Raw genomic sequence first — 17415 nt, forward strand, 5'->3', positions numbered from 1 at the left:
TTATTTTATTTCTATTGTGCACTCTAATCAATATTAATCAGAATCAGAATCAAACTATTGTTCGTTTATACATTTTAAGAATGGCGTTTATCTTTTTTGAGAATGAGTTCTTATTTGATTTGATTTGATTTATTGGGGTCTACAACAGATGATACAAATGTTTGTGTCAGTAAATGTGTGGCGGGGGTGTTTGTGAAAATAACGGGGACAGAGCTGCTGTCAGACGAACAGCTGTGCGGCGTCATCACAAACGGACGTCGCTTCACGTGACGCTCCGGAGGAAAGGACGTCCCATTGCTCTTAAAACTCATTTCCCTGCTTCTCGTGGTTTCCTTGCTTCCCTCCATGCTTCCCTGGAGGGAGGGACTAAACACAGGGAAACGACGTAAGTGAGGGAAGCAAGGATTTCATTTAACCGACCTGAGACGGGGCCAGAGGCAATTCAAAGTGCTTTACATCATCATTAACACTTAACAAGAAGACAACAGAAAGGAACACAATAAATAAACATAATGGAATAACAGATTCATAAAAACCATGCAAAAAAGAGATACAGAATAGTTTTAAAAACAACATTGTAAATACGGTAGGTGCTAAAACAAGTTCAAAGACTTCTGGGTAAGCAGATTAAAAAAAGTAGTGTTTTTAGTCGCGACTTAAAATAACTCAGCGTTGGTGAAGACCTCACCTTTCTGGAAGTTTGTTCCATTTTGTGGGGAGCATAAAAACTGAAAGCAGCTTCGGGGTGTTTGGTTCTGAGCCGGGGAACAATGAGTAAGCCCGCCCCCGATGATCTCAGAGCTCTGGGTGGCTCGGACATATATTGGGGTCCCAAACCATTTAATGCTTTATAAGTTAGCAATATAATTTTAAAATCGATTCTGTAAGCTACTGGTAGTCAGTGCAGAGACCTGAGTACTGGGGTGATGTGTTCTACTCTTTTTGATTTGATCAGGACTCTGGCAGCAGCGTTCTGGATTAGTTGCAGTTTTTTTAAGTGATTTTTTTATAGAGACCTGTAAATACACTGTTACACTACTCAAAAACAAATGCGTGAACTAGTTTTTCAAGGTCTGGTTGAGACATGAATATTCTAAGTCTGGCTATGTTTTTCAAGTGACAGTATGCTGTGGGATTTGAAATTGAGGTCGGGGTCCAGAACTACGCCTAGATTTCTCACCTTTTCCGATGTATTTAGCAGCAGGGCTTCTAGTTTAGCGCTTACTTCAGACCGTTCCTCCCTTATGGCACCAAAGATAATTGTCTCTGTTTTTTTTTTGTTTAATTGTAGGAAATTGTGGCTCATCCAGCTGCTGATTTGAGCCATGCAGTTGGTGAGGGATTGTAATGGTCCATAGTCGCTAGGCTTTATTGTAATGTATAACTGAGTGTCATCCGCATAATTGTGGTACGACATTTTGTTTACTTTTAGGACTCTAATTTAAGAGTATAAATGCTGATGTCTATTAGGATAATCAACCACACAGACTTCTCTCTGTGTGGGCTCAGCTCTTGCTTGAAAGGACATTTTGAAGTTGTCAGCTGACGTTTTAGGAAATGAAGAAGTAAGTACTGGCCCCTTCTGCCAGTCTGTCAAATGGTGAGAGGTCACCTCGATTCAGCTTAACTAGAATAAAATGGACACTGTGAAAAAGGGCAAGAAGCAAACATTTTATAAAGTCATAAAATAAGCTTCCTAAAGTACGATCAGCAACTACATGTTGCAATTCAAAGAAAATCCATAGGATTTCTGAAGAAAATGTTTAAGGAGGTGTTTTTTCAAATGCTGATAATAATGTGCTACTGTAACGTTATGATTTGTAGTTGCTACCGTAAGTACGAGAATGCACAGAAGGACATTTTTGTTTTATAATAAACAATAAAATAATAAACAAATGTCTGAATGGATATTTATGATAATGTCTCATGAGATACATGAGACATTGTCATAAATATCGCAGTATTAATGTCTGAGTGCCTGCATGTGGTTTGTCACTGTTTAGTCTTTCTTCTCTGACCATGAAACTGAGCATCATGTTCCAAGCTTTCCCAACACTAGAGGAAATGAGAGACTTGTCTTCTAAACAATGTTTCATATTCCATTCGAATAAAGTCCTTGAATTACGAAATGATTGGACTATTGATAGCCATTATCGACTGATGGAGACATGCTTTGTATTATAAGTATTGGTTGCAGATACTTTAGAAGAACTGTTGGTAATCATCAGGGGATTTGTTTTTTATGTCCCTGAAGAAACAAAGCTCAATAAAAAGACAGTTATTGCAAAAGCAGCACGTTTTGACTTCATCAGGGTCATGATAAAAACACACAAAAAAACAAATAAATGTAACAAGCTTGAATGAAAAACAGTCAATTGAGTGATTTAGGAGAGAAACGATCTGTATATTGAGGTTTACAACACCTGTAGGAGTGAACAAAACGGATTATTTCAGGAGAAATTGATAGTAATAATGGCACTATACAGTTGCACATGATCGTCTTGCATTGATGCAATTTGTTTTTTTTTTCATATTGCATCCTGTAAATCTTACATACAGAGCAACCAAAGCATTGTGAAACACACAATTAAACAGTACATTTTGATAAATAATCTGAATGTAATTGAATGTTATCTTAACCCCACATTTGCACAAAAAATATGCACTTTCAAACTTTTCTCCTCTGTTTTCCACAGAGGGAAGAAGCTGTCTTCTTTCCTGCCCGTACATGTTGCCATGGGCAGTGGGGGGTTGCTCTCCACTCTGAGAGGGAAGTCGAGCCGTCAGACGGGGCTAGAGCAGAACCTGTTGGAGGAGTACAGAAAGATCAGCTCACCTGCTGGGAACTCTCCTGAGCCCACACAGCTCCTCCACCAGTACCTCAACACATGTCACAACCTGCCTTACTATGGGTAAGGAGCTGTATAATGAGCCATTTATACCAGTGTTCATTTTGGCACCTAGTTAACACTTAGACGTTGTCTTTATATCAATCAGAATCTGAATATTTTTTTTGAATAATTGAAATACATATTTACCGTAATTTTCGGACTATCCTGAATATAAGCCGCAGCAGCGGCATACCACTCTCGGTTCCACTTTTACTTTTGCGCGCTACCTGTCTCGGCGGGTTCCAGCAGGAAAAGCTGGAGGCCGGAAAAGAGTGAGACAGGTAGCGCGCAAAAGTAAAAGTGGAACCGAGAGTGGTATGCCGCTGCTGCGGCTTATATTCAGGATAGTCCGAAAATTACGGTAAATATGTATTNAGAGAAAGTCGACGGTGACGACCCACTTTGATTCATTCAAACATTCGAAAATGCTTTCTGCTGCTGCGGACAAGAAAGTCAAACAACTCACGTTCACCGAGGCATCAACCTCCAAAACCCTTTCGAGGGCCATAAGAAACGAAGTGAGTAGCCTACAAGATTGAAGCTGGTCAGATAACGAACGAGGCGGAGAAGTGTGTGTGTGTGTGTGTGTGTGTGTGTGTGTGTGTGTGTGTGTGTGTGTGTGTGTGTGTGTGTGTGTGTGTGTGTGTGTGTGTGTGTGAGAGAGAGAGAGAGAGTAATTAAAATACGCCCTATTGTTCTTTAACTAAATAAAATAAACTATTAGAATGTTAGTTTAATTAGAACGAAGGGTAAAGGGGTTTAACGTTAGGTGGCGTAGGTTGTGTGTGAGAGAGAAATAAATAAGACACGACCAATTAATTTAAAAAAATCTATTCTTTTCGCAACTTTCCGGATATTTCGCAACTTCCCGCAATTTCACCGCATAAAATCACATAAAAACCCTGCATGTTTAATCGCATAATCAAGTTTTTTAGCCCGCATAATCAAGGATTTTTGCCCGCGTTTTTCTGGAGGGTCTAGTTTATGGGATGCTACAATGCATGATCTGTTTGGTATTTTGAGCCAAACACTTCAGAGACATTTGTATATATCTGAGACCTATAATATATTGTTGAAAAAGTACATAATAGGGGAGCTTTTAAGTAAATTGTAATTTGAAGGTAAGAGCCTATGAAGCTACAGTGCATTTAATACAAAACACCTCATTGCACTTGGTCAGAGGTAGTTTCACATCTTTGTGACCTCAACATAAAGTACAGTATATCAGTACAGTATATATGAACTGTTTATAACCTTTGTAACATAAGCTTTTCTAAACTTTTAATATCGGGATGTGAATTGACCGTGCTGTCCTGCAGGATGACTCACCCAGCCAATCAGACCCGGTCGCAGCTCACAGAAATATTTAAGGTCAAAGTTTCCAATCCGGGGGTTTAGCTCTCTTCCGATGAAGAAGTCATAAAGTGGATTTCCTGGAAAAACAGACAAATGAATGATTTTTAAAAACTGAAACACATTAAATTATTGTGTAATTGAAATGTCTGCAAAAAGTAATTTAACATAAAGGTATACATGTGATGTAAGTCTGTCATGTCGTGAACTTCATCAGCAACATTTTAAACAATATCAGTGGTCAGTTTATTGGCATTTTTCTGAAACCAGAAACAAAGCTTTTTCAAAGCAGACATTCTGACACCAACATTTATTGCATTAATAAGGCTATATTCCACTTAGATGCATCAGTTCAATGGTTACATGCTGTGAAGAACAGCCTGTGATGTTCAATCCTCTGCATCTGTTACTAGGCGACGAGAAGTGTTATTTTTGTAGCCTCATACCACCTGCCTGTCTCTGCCATCGCTCAGTTATTTTCAGCTATTTTCTACAGCTCTCAGAATGCCTTTTAACAACAACCAGAAAAGGAGAGACATTTTTTTTGCTTTCAATTGCTTGAGTATGTCATGCAAGCAGCTCTGCAAAGCTGTACTTAGCCACAGCGTGCTTTGAGCATAATGTAGAATAAGCACTCAACAGGTACAGTAAGTACGTATATAGACTATAAGGTGAGCTGTAGGCAGTGTGATAAATGTTTACTCAGGAGAACTGGTACATTCGACAAAATACAGTACAAAGAACTTGATAAATGTTTATGTTGAAATTGAGACATTAATAAGTCACATGTAAGACTATTAAAGGACTTTTAAGGCCTAGTATTTATAAAATGGAATTTGAGACATTTAAAGACTATCTTAAGGACCTGTAGAAAACCCTTATCAGGCTAACTAGCGTTTGAAATTAGCACCAAACACCAAGTACAGGTGAGGCAGTTGAGAATTTCTAAATGTTAGCAGGGATATGTGCAGCTAAGTGTGGTTAAATGTGCATCTTTCTTTCATCTATCTCTAGAGCAAATGTATTCTGCTTTCTCCAACCTACATTCACACATAGGATTAGCTCAATAGCAACAACATGCTGATATTGTTTCTTCAAAAACTGGAATGTTAGCTAGATAAAGCTGAATCAGAATGATGGATGTTCTCAGGTACAGAAGCAGACGAGCACAGCAGGGGTAGCGAGGTCAGCTTACTGGAAAGAGTGTTCACTTGATGCCGTTAGATATATACCCCCAGGAATACCAAAAATCTTCAACAGACAATAAAAGAGCCCTGCAAATGCATCTCCAGTTTCAAAATAGTACTTCAAGGTGGGATTTGAACCTCCACTCTCACCCGTGTTGCCTCCCAAAGCGAGAGCATGAGAAGGAACCCAGAAGGAGCGGATGTAGAGGTAGAGGGAGAACAGGTATGACCCCGCTATCGCGCACGCCGCCAGAGGCAACAGCAGCTCGAACAGAGACCCCAGAGGAGCCCCCAGCCCCAGCAACAACATCAGCAACACACCGCTGATGCACAGGCTGTGGAAACCTGAGGGAGAGAAACAAACACAGCTCAGTGCTGGTGCCCGGGGGGAAGGGATAAGCAGACTGACACAGTTGGAAAAGATGGAACTTAAGTTGAACTTAAGTTAACTTTAGCTCAAGGTTGGATCAGTGTAGAGGTTAAAAGAAGATACATAAAAAAACATGACTCAAATGTATTTTGCATTGTACTACATTGCAGTATTACATTTGAAAAAAGCATTTGTACTCAAACTTGGGTAAAGCACAACTTGAAAATAATACAGCTATAATAATATTTCTACTACATTCACGTAGACATTATGTCCAACAGCATAGTCATCCTCCATTACTACAAATACAACATGCTCATTAACTATTTCATATTTAAAATATGACTAAAACTGTGCATTGATTTATAATGCTAAATCCTAAAAAAAAATGTAAAAATGAATTATATAATTACCATTGATGGGATACTTGAGACGCGTTCCATTCCTCAGCACTAATCCTTCAGACACCTGCAAGTAGATTGAATCATTTGAATTCTGAACACATCAAACATATCCTTTGCATGAGTCAAAAATAGGAACATTTCAATCTGCTGCTCTAAGAGAAAATCATCGAAGATCCGGGTCATTTTATCCTCTGCAGTCGAACCATTGTACTTTATCGCGCCACTGTTAACGCTGTGTCCAGCACTTTATGAACATCCATATGTCTCTTTGTGCTCCAACTTATTTTTAGCCTGCTACATTTGAATATGACTTTATAGTTGGACATTTCTGCGAGAGCCATGAAGCTCAATATCACTCTAACACGTTATTAAACATGAAGCCACTGTCAGCAGCAGCTTAGACTTTGCATTCAACACAGCGAAGCACAACACATCTCGCTTGGCTCTTTTTAAAAGCTAACTGTTAGAGCCAGTCTTTTGGTTTTGTAAAAAAGGCCAAATATTGTCACCTTATCATGACCTCTGTAGTCAAGAGACTATAAAAGACTACATTTCCCACGGCACCAGCAATTCAAGATACACAGATAGGGGACACCTGTATGGAAGAGGCCGTTGAGTTATAATAACCTACACAACGTAAAGAAACAAGATGGTATTAGTTGTTTATTCTTTTATTTGAGTTTTGCCCCATTTTGTTTTGATTTGTTTGACTATTGTAAAGGCCTATTTTTGTGTGTAGAAAGATTTTTATTTTATTTGTATTAAACTCAAGTGGCACAACATCAACCGATCATCGGAAGCCAAACAAGTCATAACGACTGTAAGTAAATCAAATAAAACAAAATAACTGTCTGTTTAAGGCGTCTAAGCAGCTTGATGGAGAAAAAGGGAAGGAGGCATGACAGTAACTAACACATCCACAGAAAAGCATCTTAATGATCACCTCACAACTCTGTGTAAGTCCAGATGCAGGATCCTATTGCTGTTTTCATCACCACAGCTGGTTTTAATGTAGGTCTAACCTTGACCCAGGCTGCTGAGCTTGTCTTACCTTTCCTAATGGCAACACATAGAGGAGGGCATGCAGAGAGATCCAGCCCAGCAGAAGCACAGGGGCCAGAGGGTCCCACAGCTGGTCAGTGGAGGGGAGGGCAGGGGGCCACTGGAGCAAACTGGCCTCAGGGGATCGACTCACACATATCAGGAACATCACCGTCAGCGGCAGGAGGATGGGAATGCATAATGCACCTGAGAGAGGATTACAGAAAGAGAGATGAAACATTGCTGACATTACTGTCATTGTGTTAAGGGGATTTGTTTAGGTTGTGCTTAGCTGTGTGGCAAATGTAACAGGATAATAAAGTATACAGTTTAGAGTTAATGGTTACATAGAGATCAAAACAGCTTAAATAAAATGAAGGTAGATGTATTGTGGTGTGCTGCTGTCACTCACCCAGGGTCCCTCCAAACTCCCTTTCTGTGTCATGTGAGGGTCTCTGTTTGAGCCCTTGACTGTTCCGCTTCATTATTGGTCTCCTGGGAAAATATTATGGTGGATCAATTTCAGTCAAAATATAGACATTTGTGAAACAATTAAATAGTAATTAAATGGTAATGGAAATTAGTCAAAATGACAGCACAAGAGATTTAGATGATTTCATTTGTAATATACAGTAAAATAAAATAAAAATACATACGTTTACATAGCATAATGAGGTATTATTACAGATTGAAGGCCCTACATATCCACACAGGTGTTTTTAATCACTATGAAGAAACCAACCTGTACTTACAAGAAAGTTGTATCAGCAAAGTGAGACAGGTGCCAACCCCCAACAAGTTATAAAATAGTTCAAAGTCAAATAACGTGAAGTTATGATATCTTTAAATCCAAAGTTGTTGATAATGTAAGGATCCCCTCATTCTTGTTGCTTGAACTTTTATATAGTATATTTCAATATATTTAACAGGAGAGGTGGAAGAAGTACTCAGATTGTGTACTTAACTAAAAGTAAAAGTACCAAGAGTAGGAATACTCTGTTACAAGTTAAAGTCCTGCATTCAAAACTTACTTAAATAAAAGTTTAAAAGTATTGGCATCAACATATACTTAAGAGTACAAACGTTAGTTTGCTCATTATACAGATTGGTCCATTTCTGAATAATATACAATATATCATGTGATTATTATAATGATTGATGCATTAGAGTGTTATCAAAGCTGGAAAAGCTGGAACTCAGTTTAATTCCTTTGCATATAGTGAAAGGCAGCTTGTGGATTTACTCCAGATGTAATATTAATTGAATTTAAATGTTGATTAAATGTCACATCATTAATCCAAATCTGCAACGTAAACAGAGGAATAGTGGGGTAAAGGTACAATATTTACCTCCGAATTGTAGTAGATTAGAAGTACAAAGTAGCAAAAAATGCAAATAATAGTAAATGTACTAAATTACCACCATCACTGTTTAACAGGCAAAAGGCCATTCTGACACTTTCCAAGGGGCTACTTTTAATACTTAAAGCACGTGTAGTAATAATATTTCCCTTGAGATTTAAAATACAGGACTTATAATATTTTCCTGTATTATCTCTGAGCATGAAGACACTTTCAGATGCCATAGACCGGTGGCAAAAATAAGAAATAAAAAAGGCGAAGGGAAGTAACAGTGTGAGATTTAAGTGTCGAACAAACTCGGAAATATTCTTTTATGTAGCCCATTCTTCAAATTTCTTGACATCATTTAAACGACGTCTTATTGTGAATTATTATGACTGTTAAACCACAGAGTTAAAGTACAGTTCACACCGCTGGTATTTCCTGTGTCCATGCAGCTACATTTCTATTATGAAACATGAGACGAAAGGCCGTCTAGTTGTTGTCCCATTTAGCTTCTAATGCTAAAATATTCACAGCGTAAGAAAAATGAATTGACGAAGTCTAAGGCGTATATATAGAGCAGAAACAAATGACTGTTTGTGACAGAGTAAATGCTGTGTCTTACCGGTTTAGAGGTGTAGATGGGACGGTATTATTTCCCAATGCATCCATCCAGCAGCATGCAGATGGACACGCCTCCAAAACACGTTGAACAGCACAAAGATTTCACTAAGCCAATCAGATCACTCCGTGGTCATCAGAAGAGGGTGGAGAGAAGAAGGCTTGGCCAATCAAATGAGCGCTTCAGGTGGCGACAGAAATAGTGGGAGGAATGGCTGCGGACGTTGTGAAATACACCTGAATTACATTGATAATGATATTTATGTATATTTGTGAAAATACTATTTAAAACGAGTATTGCAAAGGAAGAACACACCGTTTTGATCACAATCATACAATTTAATTGAATACATAGACATTATATAATTCCTTCACTTATCTGTTGAAAAATGTCACAGAAAACAGAATCAACCAGCTTGAAGTTACAGTAAATCTTCAGGAGTGACTTTAGTGTTAGACATGGATCACATAATCAGATGACATTCATATTGCATATTGTTCAGCAAAAGATCCCTAAAAGAATGTATATATTACAAGAGATTTCCATCTTAATATTCTGTAATCACAATCAATGTTATTCCTTTAAGGCATGCCTAAAAGTTTCGCTTTATCTTGAATTATTCTTTTTTTCAAGTTTGCAGATAGAGGAGATGAGAGGGGGTGTTTTCTTATAATTTATGTTTTGGAAATGACTTTTATATTATTACAACTAAGAACTGTGCACTTTGTATGGCAAGGGCCTGAAAAATAATGTTCGTCAGATTCAACAGTCAAATGTTGCTTGATTTCCTTCAGACTGCTACAGTTTTAAAAGTGCTACCCAAATTCCATATAACAGTATAATTTGAATCTGAATCAATACATTAAACAGTCATTCTGTAACTGGTGTTATATCTCCGATACACGATTCCAGAGTTGTTCCGTCTGTGTTTGTGATAGGGGCCGTTTCTCAATCGCAAGTAAAACTGCTGCAGAGCAACTATTTGAAGTATACTACGTCATTGAGTGGCGCCGAAGGACTGTTTAAACGCATGTTAAATGCCCAGCATTCTGCGCCACTCTATGACGTAGTATACTGGAAATAGTTGCTCTGCAGCATGTGTACTCGCGATTGAGAAACGGCCCTGGTGTTTGGAGAGGACTGTGTTGCACTCTGAGCTTTAACCCCGCTCACAGATGACCTCGATCACACTCTGCTCCATGGGGGCGGGATCCAGGCAGCGGTGGGCGGAGCTCCCCACTATCTCATCCAGCAGAAAGTGCACGAGGTTCTCATCTGAGACAAAGCGCCACAGGTACATCTGCAGGTAGTGGCAGTCCACCTGGATCTGCTGCAGCCCGTAGCGGCCAAAGGTGCGCAGGCGGACACACTCCAGGAACGTCTTCAAACTGATTTTGATGATTCCAGTCATCACAGAGACCTGGGACAGTGAAGAGGTGTGTGAGAGATGTTTTCCACTAAAGGTTCATCAGGATAACAAAGACCTGCACTCACCTTGTTGAACTCCACTGAGCTGAAGATGTCAATCCTCTCAGAAAACAGCTTGTGTATGTTGCTCAGTAGATTAGTATCCATTGGAGCACTGCAGACAGACACAAATTAATTACTCAAGTGCATCCACAATTAAAACAATCACCCTTTTCTTATGATTGAAAACAACTCAGTAACAATTTACCCCAGGGGGTGAAAGTGTAGGATGTAATACAGAGTAGCTGTCTGCTTCTTTTATCTTACCAATCCACTCATAAACGGAGAGAAGAATGCATACGCGTTAACGGTGGATATATGTAACTTGTGACAGTGTCAAGATTAGTGATAGATTTTGCCTTTATATTAAGGAAATGTACATATTCTCCATACAACATTAGACACCCGTCATAAAATGCGTTGGCCGATATTTTGTCCAGGTTGAGTTTGTGATGTTAGTGTGTTATTAGGTAGGTTTGTTTTGTGATGTTAGTGTGTGTGTTATTAGGAGTTTCGTTAGTGTGCTTAGGTTGTTACGTCTGCTGCCTTTCTGGTCGTCTCCTGTCTTATATGTAAATGAGCTGTGCGGGAGCCAATGACGTCAGGGCACCCGCACAGCTCATTTACATATAAGACAGGAGACGACCAGAAAGGCAGCAGCCGTAACAATGCATTATTCTCATACCAAAGAAATAAGAAAACTATATGGAATCTAATACCACTTTAACACTAAAAACAGCATATACCTGGATTATTTTAAACACAGGAAACCCCGCTTAAACTAGGCTATCCACTCAAGTCCTAAAGCTAGTAGATGAGCTTGTCTTTCTGTTGTATTTTGAGTCTCTCTTTCAAAGTCTCAAACCAGAGTTGATGATTGCTGGAACAATGGATTTTAATAAAGTTTCTGTGAATTAAATCTGATGACTTTGAAGAGAGCATATCAATCGTATGTTTTTTATATTTATAGGCTGCATTATTTTTAAAAACCATGTTGGTAATTATAATTGAGCTTGAAAAGGGATCAAAATAAGGGTCCATCTAAGTGTCATGATTCCCAGTGATTACAACAAACAATGTCAGAGTCTGATCGGTTGTAAATGTATAAAAATGCAAACAAAACCCAAATTGTTATCATGCATTTTTTCTTTTTTAAACGTGTGTATGTGTAGCTTGTTTACCTGGGAGTGTAGCTGGCAGCGTAGCGGACCTGCTGCCTGGAGCTGCTGTACACAGAGAAGGTCCTCTTGCTGGAGTCACTGCTGTGGGCTTTCCTCACTCCTTCTTCATACAGAAGACCGACCTGTGGAAGAGCAGAGAAGGTTCGTACAGCGCACACACTGAAGAAAGTATAAAAAGTGGACTTGAGTACATAACACAGATGAAAATATTGTAAACCATTACCTGCACATCTATGGAGGTGGTGTCCTCTACGACTCTCTTCATCACAGCTCGGACGTTTCGTGGCTCAATGGTGTTGACCCAGTCTCGTGTTTCGACGCTCTTTCTTAACATTTGGGAGATGATCAGGCCCTGAACCTGCAAAGACAAACAAAATAATATACACATGTATGAGAAAAAGGTTATGTTGAATATTTCCTGCATTGATGTCTCCATTTCCCCCTCAGTAAGAAAAGTAAGTAGGTGAAAACCTACCTTCACATAGTGGTTCAGCAGTTTCTGTGCTGCCTCCCTTGCTTCTGTGCATAAAGTTGTGACGGGTGTTACGGGACTGTGGTGCTTACAAAGTACACAAAGAAGAAAACATGTATTTAGATGGCAGTTAAGTAGGCAGGAAAGAACACAAAGTAAAATACTTTAGTATGACAGTGTAATGTGGACTTTTGTGCATGACACTGCATTTTCAAAGTCTCAAGCTATTTACCTGCACAAGGAACTGTTCGTCTGTGAGAGTGAGGATGTAGGAGATAGTGGAGGTTTCATAGTCCAGGCAGAGGCGAGACAGCAGCAACAGCAGGGCCGGGGGAGTCGAACCTCCCTTGTCGCCTGCACTCTCACAGAACTGGCGAGAAGACTGGCAAATAAACTTTATAAAGCTCACCACCAGGCTCTCACGCACACCCTGGCTGCAGAATTCACCCTACGAGGAGAAAACACACAGCTGTCAATCTCAAGATTGGGAAGAAAATACTTATTGGGGGGGAAAGCTGTTAAAGGGATGGTTTGGATGTTTTGAAGTTGGGTTGCATGAGGTACTTATGTAAAGTCAGTGTATTTCCCACAATAGATGGTGGTCAGGAAGCAAAACAGCAGCAAACAGTAGTACCGGCACAGAAGCTGAACAAGGCAAAACATTTTAGCCACCTAAATAAAACTCAATATGAGTTTAAATGTACGCTATATGTTTTCAATATTTTATTAGCTATACCTTGCATTCACATAGCCCTTTCTGACTGATAACTGAAGCTTTTATCTCTGTCTTTTATCCGCTCTCACTCAAGCCACAAGAACCCGTCTAAATAAACCTTTTTTCCTAGCAGAAGGAAGGGGTTGTCGGTCCACCGCTGCCTTGTTAGGGGGATTGTGTGACTGTGATTAGTACGTGTTCATCGACATCCCATTATAACAAAAACAAACCCACCGATGGAGGCAGCGGTGGATAGAGCAGGTTGCTTGTTCTGCAATGTAAAATGACTGTTTTATTCAAGGAGTCGTGACGGATGCATAGATCGCAGCTGCTGTTCCCCATCAGAAAGGGCTGTCTGACGGCTATAAAGCCATGAAAATATTCAATGTGTTGCGTAGAATAATTCATATAGGTTGGCCTTTTTTTACATGGCTCAAATATGTTTTGCTGATGTCCTCGTCTCTAGTACATTGCTCTTCTTCTGTGCCATATCTCTTGTCGGTTTCTCGTTACTGAAGGTGTTCCAACCGCCATATAAACTGACTAAGGATAAGTTCCTTATACAACCGTAGTTCAAAACAGCCAAACTATCTCTTTAACTGTTAAACAGAAATAAACTATTCACCTTAAAATACGGCTTGTTGGAGAATGTAATGTCCTTAGCTGTGAAGAGATGCACAGATGCCAACACTGATTTAATCTGGTTGAGAATAGAGGCCGACAGGGAGGAGAGCAGCTCTGGCAGGCTGTTCGGACCATCTCTCCCAGATGGCCCCCCTCCTCCGCCCACTGAAGCACTGGCCACAGAGAGCCGAGGGGTGGCCAGGGCCTGCCTCACGTCCGTCAGGCTGTCCATGTAGAAGCTCTGCAGGGCGGCCAGGTACTGCTTCACTCGCTCCGTGGCTGCACGGATCACAATCTCTGTCCCCTTGGATGGCACTGAAGAGCCTGGCAGCAGTTTGGTCACAGCCTGAAGTCTGCGGTGGAAGCGATCAAGGGCCCGGACCAGGAGGGAGTTATCTCCGACCCCTTTCTCCTCCTGTATCCTCCGCTCCACGAGGGAGAAATACCGAGCGGCCAGATCATCCACAAATGCGTGCAGCTTAGCGTTTGCCATCTGTGGAATGTTTTTGGATGCGAGCTCCCCCGTCTGAGCATGGCTGACAAATAGTTCTTGATAGGATGTTATTACTAGACATAAGCTGCTGACAAATTCATTGCAGCCTCTGTCAATGAACTCCAGGATGTCAGTGTTTGAGGAGGGAGAAAAGATGGCGCTGGCTTTAGGGGAGCTCGCAGCCGGAGATCCTGTAGAGGCAGGAGATGACAGCCTGTGTACAGAGGCATCTTTCACGGCTGAAGCAGACGGGTAGGGTCTTATCTCTGCTTCCAGACCCTGGAGGTCCGACTCAAGTCGAGACCGCGCATGGCTCAAGAATTTATCACAGAGCTCCTCCGCTGGCTCATCCAACTGTAGCAGCAGCTCCACACACTCTGATAAATCTTTAGCGCTTGACCCACCATCCCTGAGAGACAACAGCAAACAGATAGGCAGAACTAGTTGACTCACAGGAAATACATGTGTCACATGTTCAAACTGCAGAAAGATGTGTACAGGCAAGCACATTCAATAATGACAGAACAGCTCTATTTGGACCAATGTTTTCTTAATTTATTTTTTAGTTGAGGGGTATAAATATCTGCAATAAACAATGCAATAGTGAGATGAATCCAACTGAATTGTCCCTCCTGGCTTCCTTAAAATTGACAGCATTGCAGCAATAACAAAAATAGGAGTTTATTCATCTTGTTTTGTGTCTAAGTTTAGAGGATCGTTACATATCGGGTATACAATGAATGTGCAAATGTTGCTTGAATTGTCTTTTTGCTACCAAAGCAGATGTTGATCATCCACGGCCCCTAACTACTAGTTCAGAGGCGTGAGGGTAATTTGTCAATGGCGGTGTAAAACAATCAATACAAATCTGTTTATAAAGAATTGTGAATCACTGGAAACACAAGAGGCCCTAGACTCTAGGGCCTCTTGTGTTTCCAGTGATTCACAATTCTAGGGCCTACTAGAGCATATAGTAATTAATATGAACGAAATATCTTAGGTTGAGGGGACTTGTAGTATGGGAGACAAGCTGTGAATGGACAGAAGGAAGCGCACAAGACCGACATAATATTGAGATAACAATGGCAACGGTCTAAATAAACGTCATGTAATTCTTTTAATCCTATTGTATTTCTATGTTTTTTTCTTTTTACACTTGCATCTCTAATCTGAATGTAAATTGAGAGATTCCCACCTGAACTTCTGTCGAAGCTCCTGTGCCAGCTTGTCCATGATGGCGTGACAGTCATCCTGAATCCCTTTGAAGGAGGGCAGGTGGCTGTACTGCTGCAGCACACAGCGGGCCAGGCGGTGGGATCTCACTGCCTGAGCATAGGCCTGCATCTCCAGACACTTATTCAACCTGGCAGGCAGCTCAAACAGAAACTGCAGCTTCCTTAACAGAGTGTGAACCCCTGGGTTGGGACAAGACAAGAGAAAAATGTGAAAATCATAGCGTCCTTACAACTGACTCAACAAAACAGACTGTCGGTTGAGGTCTCACCTGAGAGCTTTGTAATCTGCGCGTGCTGGTCTTGAAGAGTACCGCTGATCCGAGCGCTGAAGTCAGTGATTGCCGACATGTTAGCAGACAGGCAATCCATTTCATCCTCCATCTTTTTGAAATCATTCTTCATCTTTCTTATGGTGTCTGGAAAAACATGGCTAGATGGTTTAACGATCCGATCCCTCTATGCACATTTCAATGAAACATTTCAACAAGTGGAACAGTAAGCGAGGCGTTCCCTCACCTGTGGCAGATATGAACTTGTTGTAGTTTTCATACACCAGCGTCTGCATGTCACTGTCCAAAGAGCGGATCTGCTTGACCATACAAGTCTCCTGGTCCATCAACTCCGCTAGAGAGCACTCCCTTCTTAGCTGCCATTGAACACAAAACACATAAGGACACAGTCACAAACAGTACATAAAACACAAGGTTCAGTGTTACACTTTCAGTACACCTTTTTCCAGATGATTTACTTAAGTAAAAGTAGCAATACTTCAAAGTAAAAATACTCAGAAGTAAAATTGTTCTTAAGACTAAAAAGTATTTGCATACAAAAATACCTTCAATAAAAGTATGCGTTATGCAACAGATCTTTTTTTCATTATAGGTATTAGAATGACTGATCCATGAATGTGTTCATCACTTCAATGTTGCATTTTATAAAAGGTGGGGTTTATTTGAATGACTTTATACACTTCTGGGTAGCATCACCTATAATATTGTGTGCCTATTTTTCCTTTTAATTAATATCCTAAATTGAGTGTCCATGTTGCCTGCAGGTGATGGTCACACACACTCAAATGTGGGAGTCAACAATGAATGCTGAATGGGACTCTTCCTAATTCATTGCTTTCATTTGAATGTGTTGTCTATTAATCAACACAATCATTTAGAAAGGTAACTGGTCTAGGTCTTCACATTAGAAGCTTCGGGTAACTCTGACATTGAGACAGCGTTAATAACATTATGCGTCACAGTGTAAACAGTTCACATCACAACAGTGGTCCTCACCTTGTTTAAGAAATGCTCGGGGTCAAAATGCGGCCCGTTGATGTCGCAGGGATCCAGGGACTGCGCCTCCTCCTCGGCCTTTCCTTCCTCGTTTAGCCCGTAGTAGAGCTTCAGCATGCCGTGCATCCTGCGCTTCCTGTCGGGGCACGAGTCCTCCGACACCACCGCCTCAGCGTCCATACTGTACCCTGGACAGCTGACAGATAAAAGGAAGGTAAAAACAAATAAAAGGCGACCAGCTGGCAGGAGAAAGCTGACAACCACCACCAAACGAAAAATAGTTATTCTTGCCCTAAAGTGACAGCTAACCGTGCAACTAAGCTGTCTGTTCTTAATAACAGGGCTGTAATAATGAATTGGCAAATGTCATTATCTGCTGTGAGACACAAGCAGCTAGCTTGAAAACGTCACTGTTCCGGGTTTGTAGCCTATCCGGTGTTACGTTTTCAAAGAGTAAGTGAAGTCAAGAGAATTGACTACACTCACTTTTTGAGGAATGTACTTGTCTGACAGCCCGGAAGTACGCTACTGCGCATTTCATACGACTAAAACAAAAAATAAGAAAGCTTTACAAAAAAATTATTAGCTTGCTATTTTATTATTCTACCGAATCACAAGCAGCTAGCTCAAGAAAAGTAACTATGTTCGGGTCGGTGGGTTATCCCGTGTTGTTCTTTTATTACTTCTTCTATTACTTCTACTACTTCTTTTATTTTTTTATGGTGGACTAC

The 17415-nt window shown here is 40.5% G+C and overlaps 3 protein-coding genes across 3 annotated transcripts in view; 1 reads left to right on the plus strand and 2 right to left on the minus strand.

Moving 5' to 3' along the window:
* LOC104954427 (FERM domain-containing protein 8-like) overlaps window positions 1-2916 on the plus strand; it is a 7997-nt gene extending 5081 nt beyond the window's left edge. The window contains exon 7 of the mRNA XM_010781533.1: window positions 2697-2916. Within this exon, the coding sequence (XP_010779835.1) occupies window positions 2697-2916 (220 nt within the window). The remainder of the gene's footprint in view (window positions 1-2696) is intronic.
* A 1256-nt stretch (window positions 2917-4172) lies between these two features.
* On the minus strand, window positions 4173-9270 carry LOC104954428 (delta(14)-sterol reductase-like). The gene is made up of 6 exons (XM_010781534.1): window positions 9215-9270; window positions 7659-7741; window positions 7257-7453; window positions 6215-6269; window positions 5582-5776; window positions 4173-4324 (listed from the first exon to the last, which is right to left on the minus strand). The coding sequence occupies exons 1-6, from the start codon at window positions 9259-9261 to the stop codon at window positions 4173-4175; spliced, it is 729 nt and encodes a 242-aa protein (XP_010779836.1). The 5' UTR covers window positions 9262-9270.
* Window positions 9271-9534: 264 nt separating this feature from the next.
* vps51 (VPS51 subunit of GARP complex) lies at window positions 9535-17105 on the minus strand. The gene is made up of 11 exons (XM_010781526.1): window positions 16685-17105; window positions 15915-16044; window positions 15668-15814; window positions 15359-15578; window positions 13672-14572; window positions 12564-12779; window positions 12335-12418; window positions 12083-12217; window positions 11860-11981; window positions 10706-10793; window positions 9535-10631 (listed from the first exon to the last, which is right to left on the minus strand). Exons 1-11 carry the CDS (start codon window positions 16862-16864, stop codon window positions 10371-10373), a joined length of 2484 nt encoding a protein of 827 aa, XP_010779828.1. The 5' UTR covers window positions 16865-17105; the 3' UTR covers window positions 9535-10370.
* Between the last annotated feature and the right edge of the window lie 310 nt (window positions 17106-17415).

This window comes from Notothenia coriiceps, unplaced genomic scaffold (genome assembly GCF_000735185.1).
Source record: "Notothenia coriiceps isolate Sejong01 unplaced genomic scaffold, NC01 NC01_scaffold00023285, whole genome shotgun sequence".
Classification (NCBI taxonomy): domain Eukaryota; kingdom Metazoa; phylum Chordata; class Actinopteri; order Perciformes; family Nototheniidae; genus Notothenia; species Notothenia coriiceps.

What these genes read in the sequence shown, in the direction of transcription:
- LOC104954428 (XM_010781534.1), bottom strand. Translation starts at nt 9,261, where the DNA reads ATGGATGCATTGGGAAATAATACCGTCCCATCTACACCTCTAAACCG. An exon ending in TCTCAAGTATCCCATCAATG is followed by an intron (nt 5,777 to 6,214) that starts GTAATTATATAA and finishes TCTCTCCCTCAG; the next exon opens with GTTTCCACAGCCTGTGCATC. An exon ending in CGCTTTGGGAGGCAACACGG is followed by an intron (nt 4,325 to 5,581) that starts GTGAGAGTGGAG and finishes CTGTTTTTCCAG; the next exon opens with GAAATCCACTTTATGACTTC.
- vps51 (XM_010781526.1), bottom strand. Translation starts at nt 16,864, where the DNA reads ATGGACGCTGAGGCGGTGGTGTCGGAGGACTCGTGCCCCGACAGGAAG. An exon ending in CCGAGCATTTCTTAAACAAG is followed by an intron (nt 16,045 to 16,684) that starts GTGAGGACCACT and finishes GTTCAATGGCAG; the next exon opens with CTAAGAAGGGAGTGCTCTCT. An exon ending in CAAGTTCATATCTGCCACAG is followed by an intron (nt 15,815 to 15,914) that starts GTGAGGGAACGC and finishes ATGTTTTTCCAG; the next exon opens with ACACCATAAGAAAGATGAAG.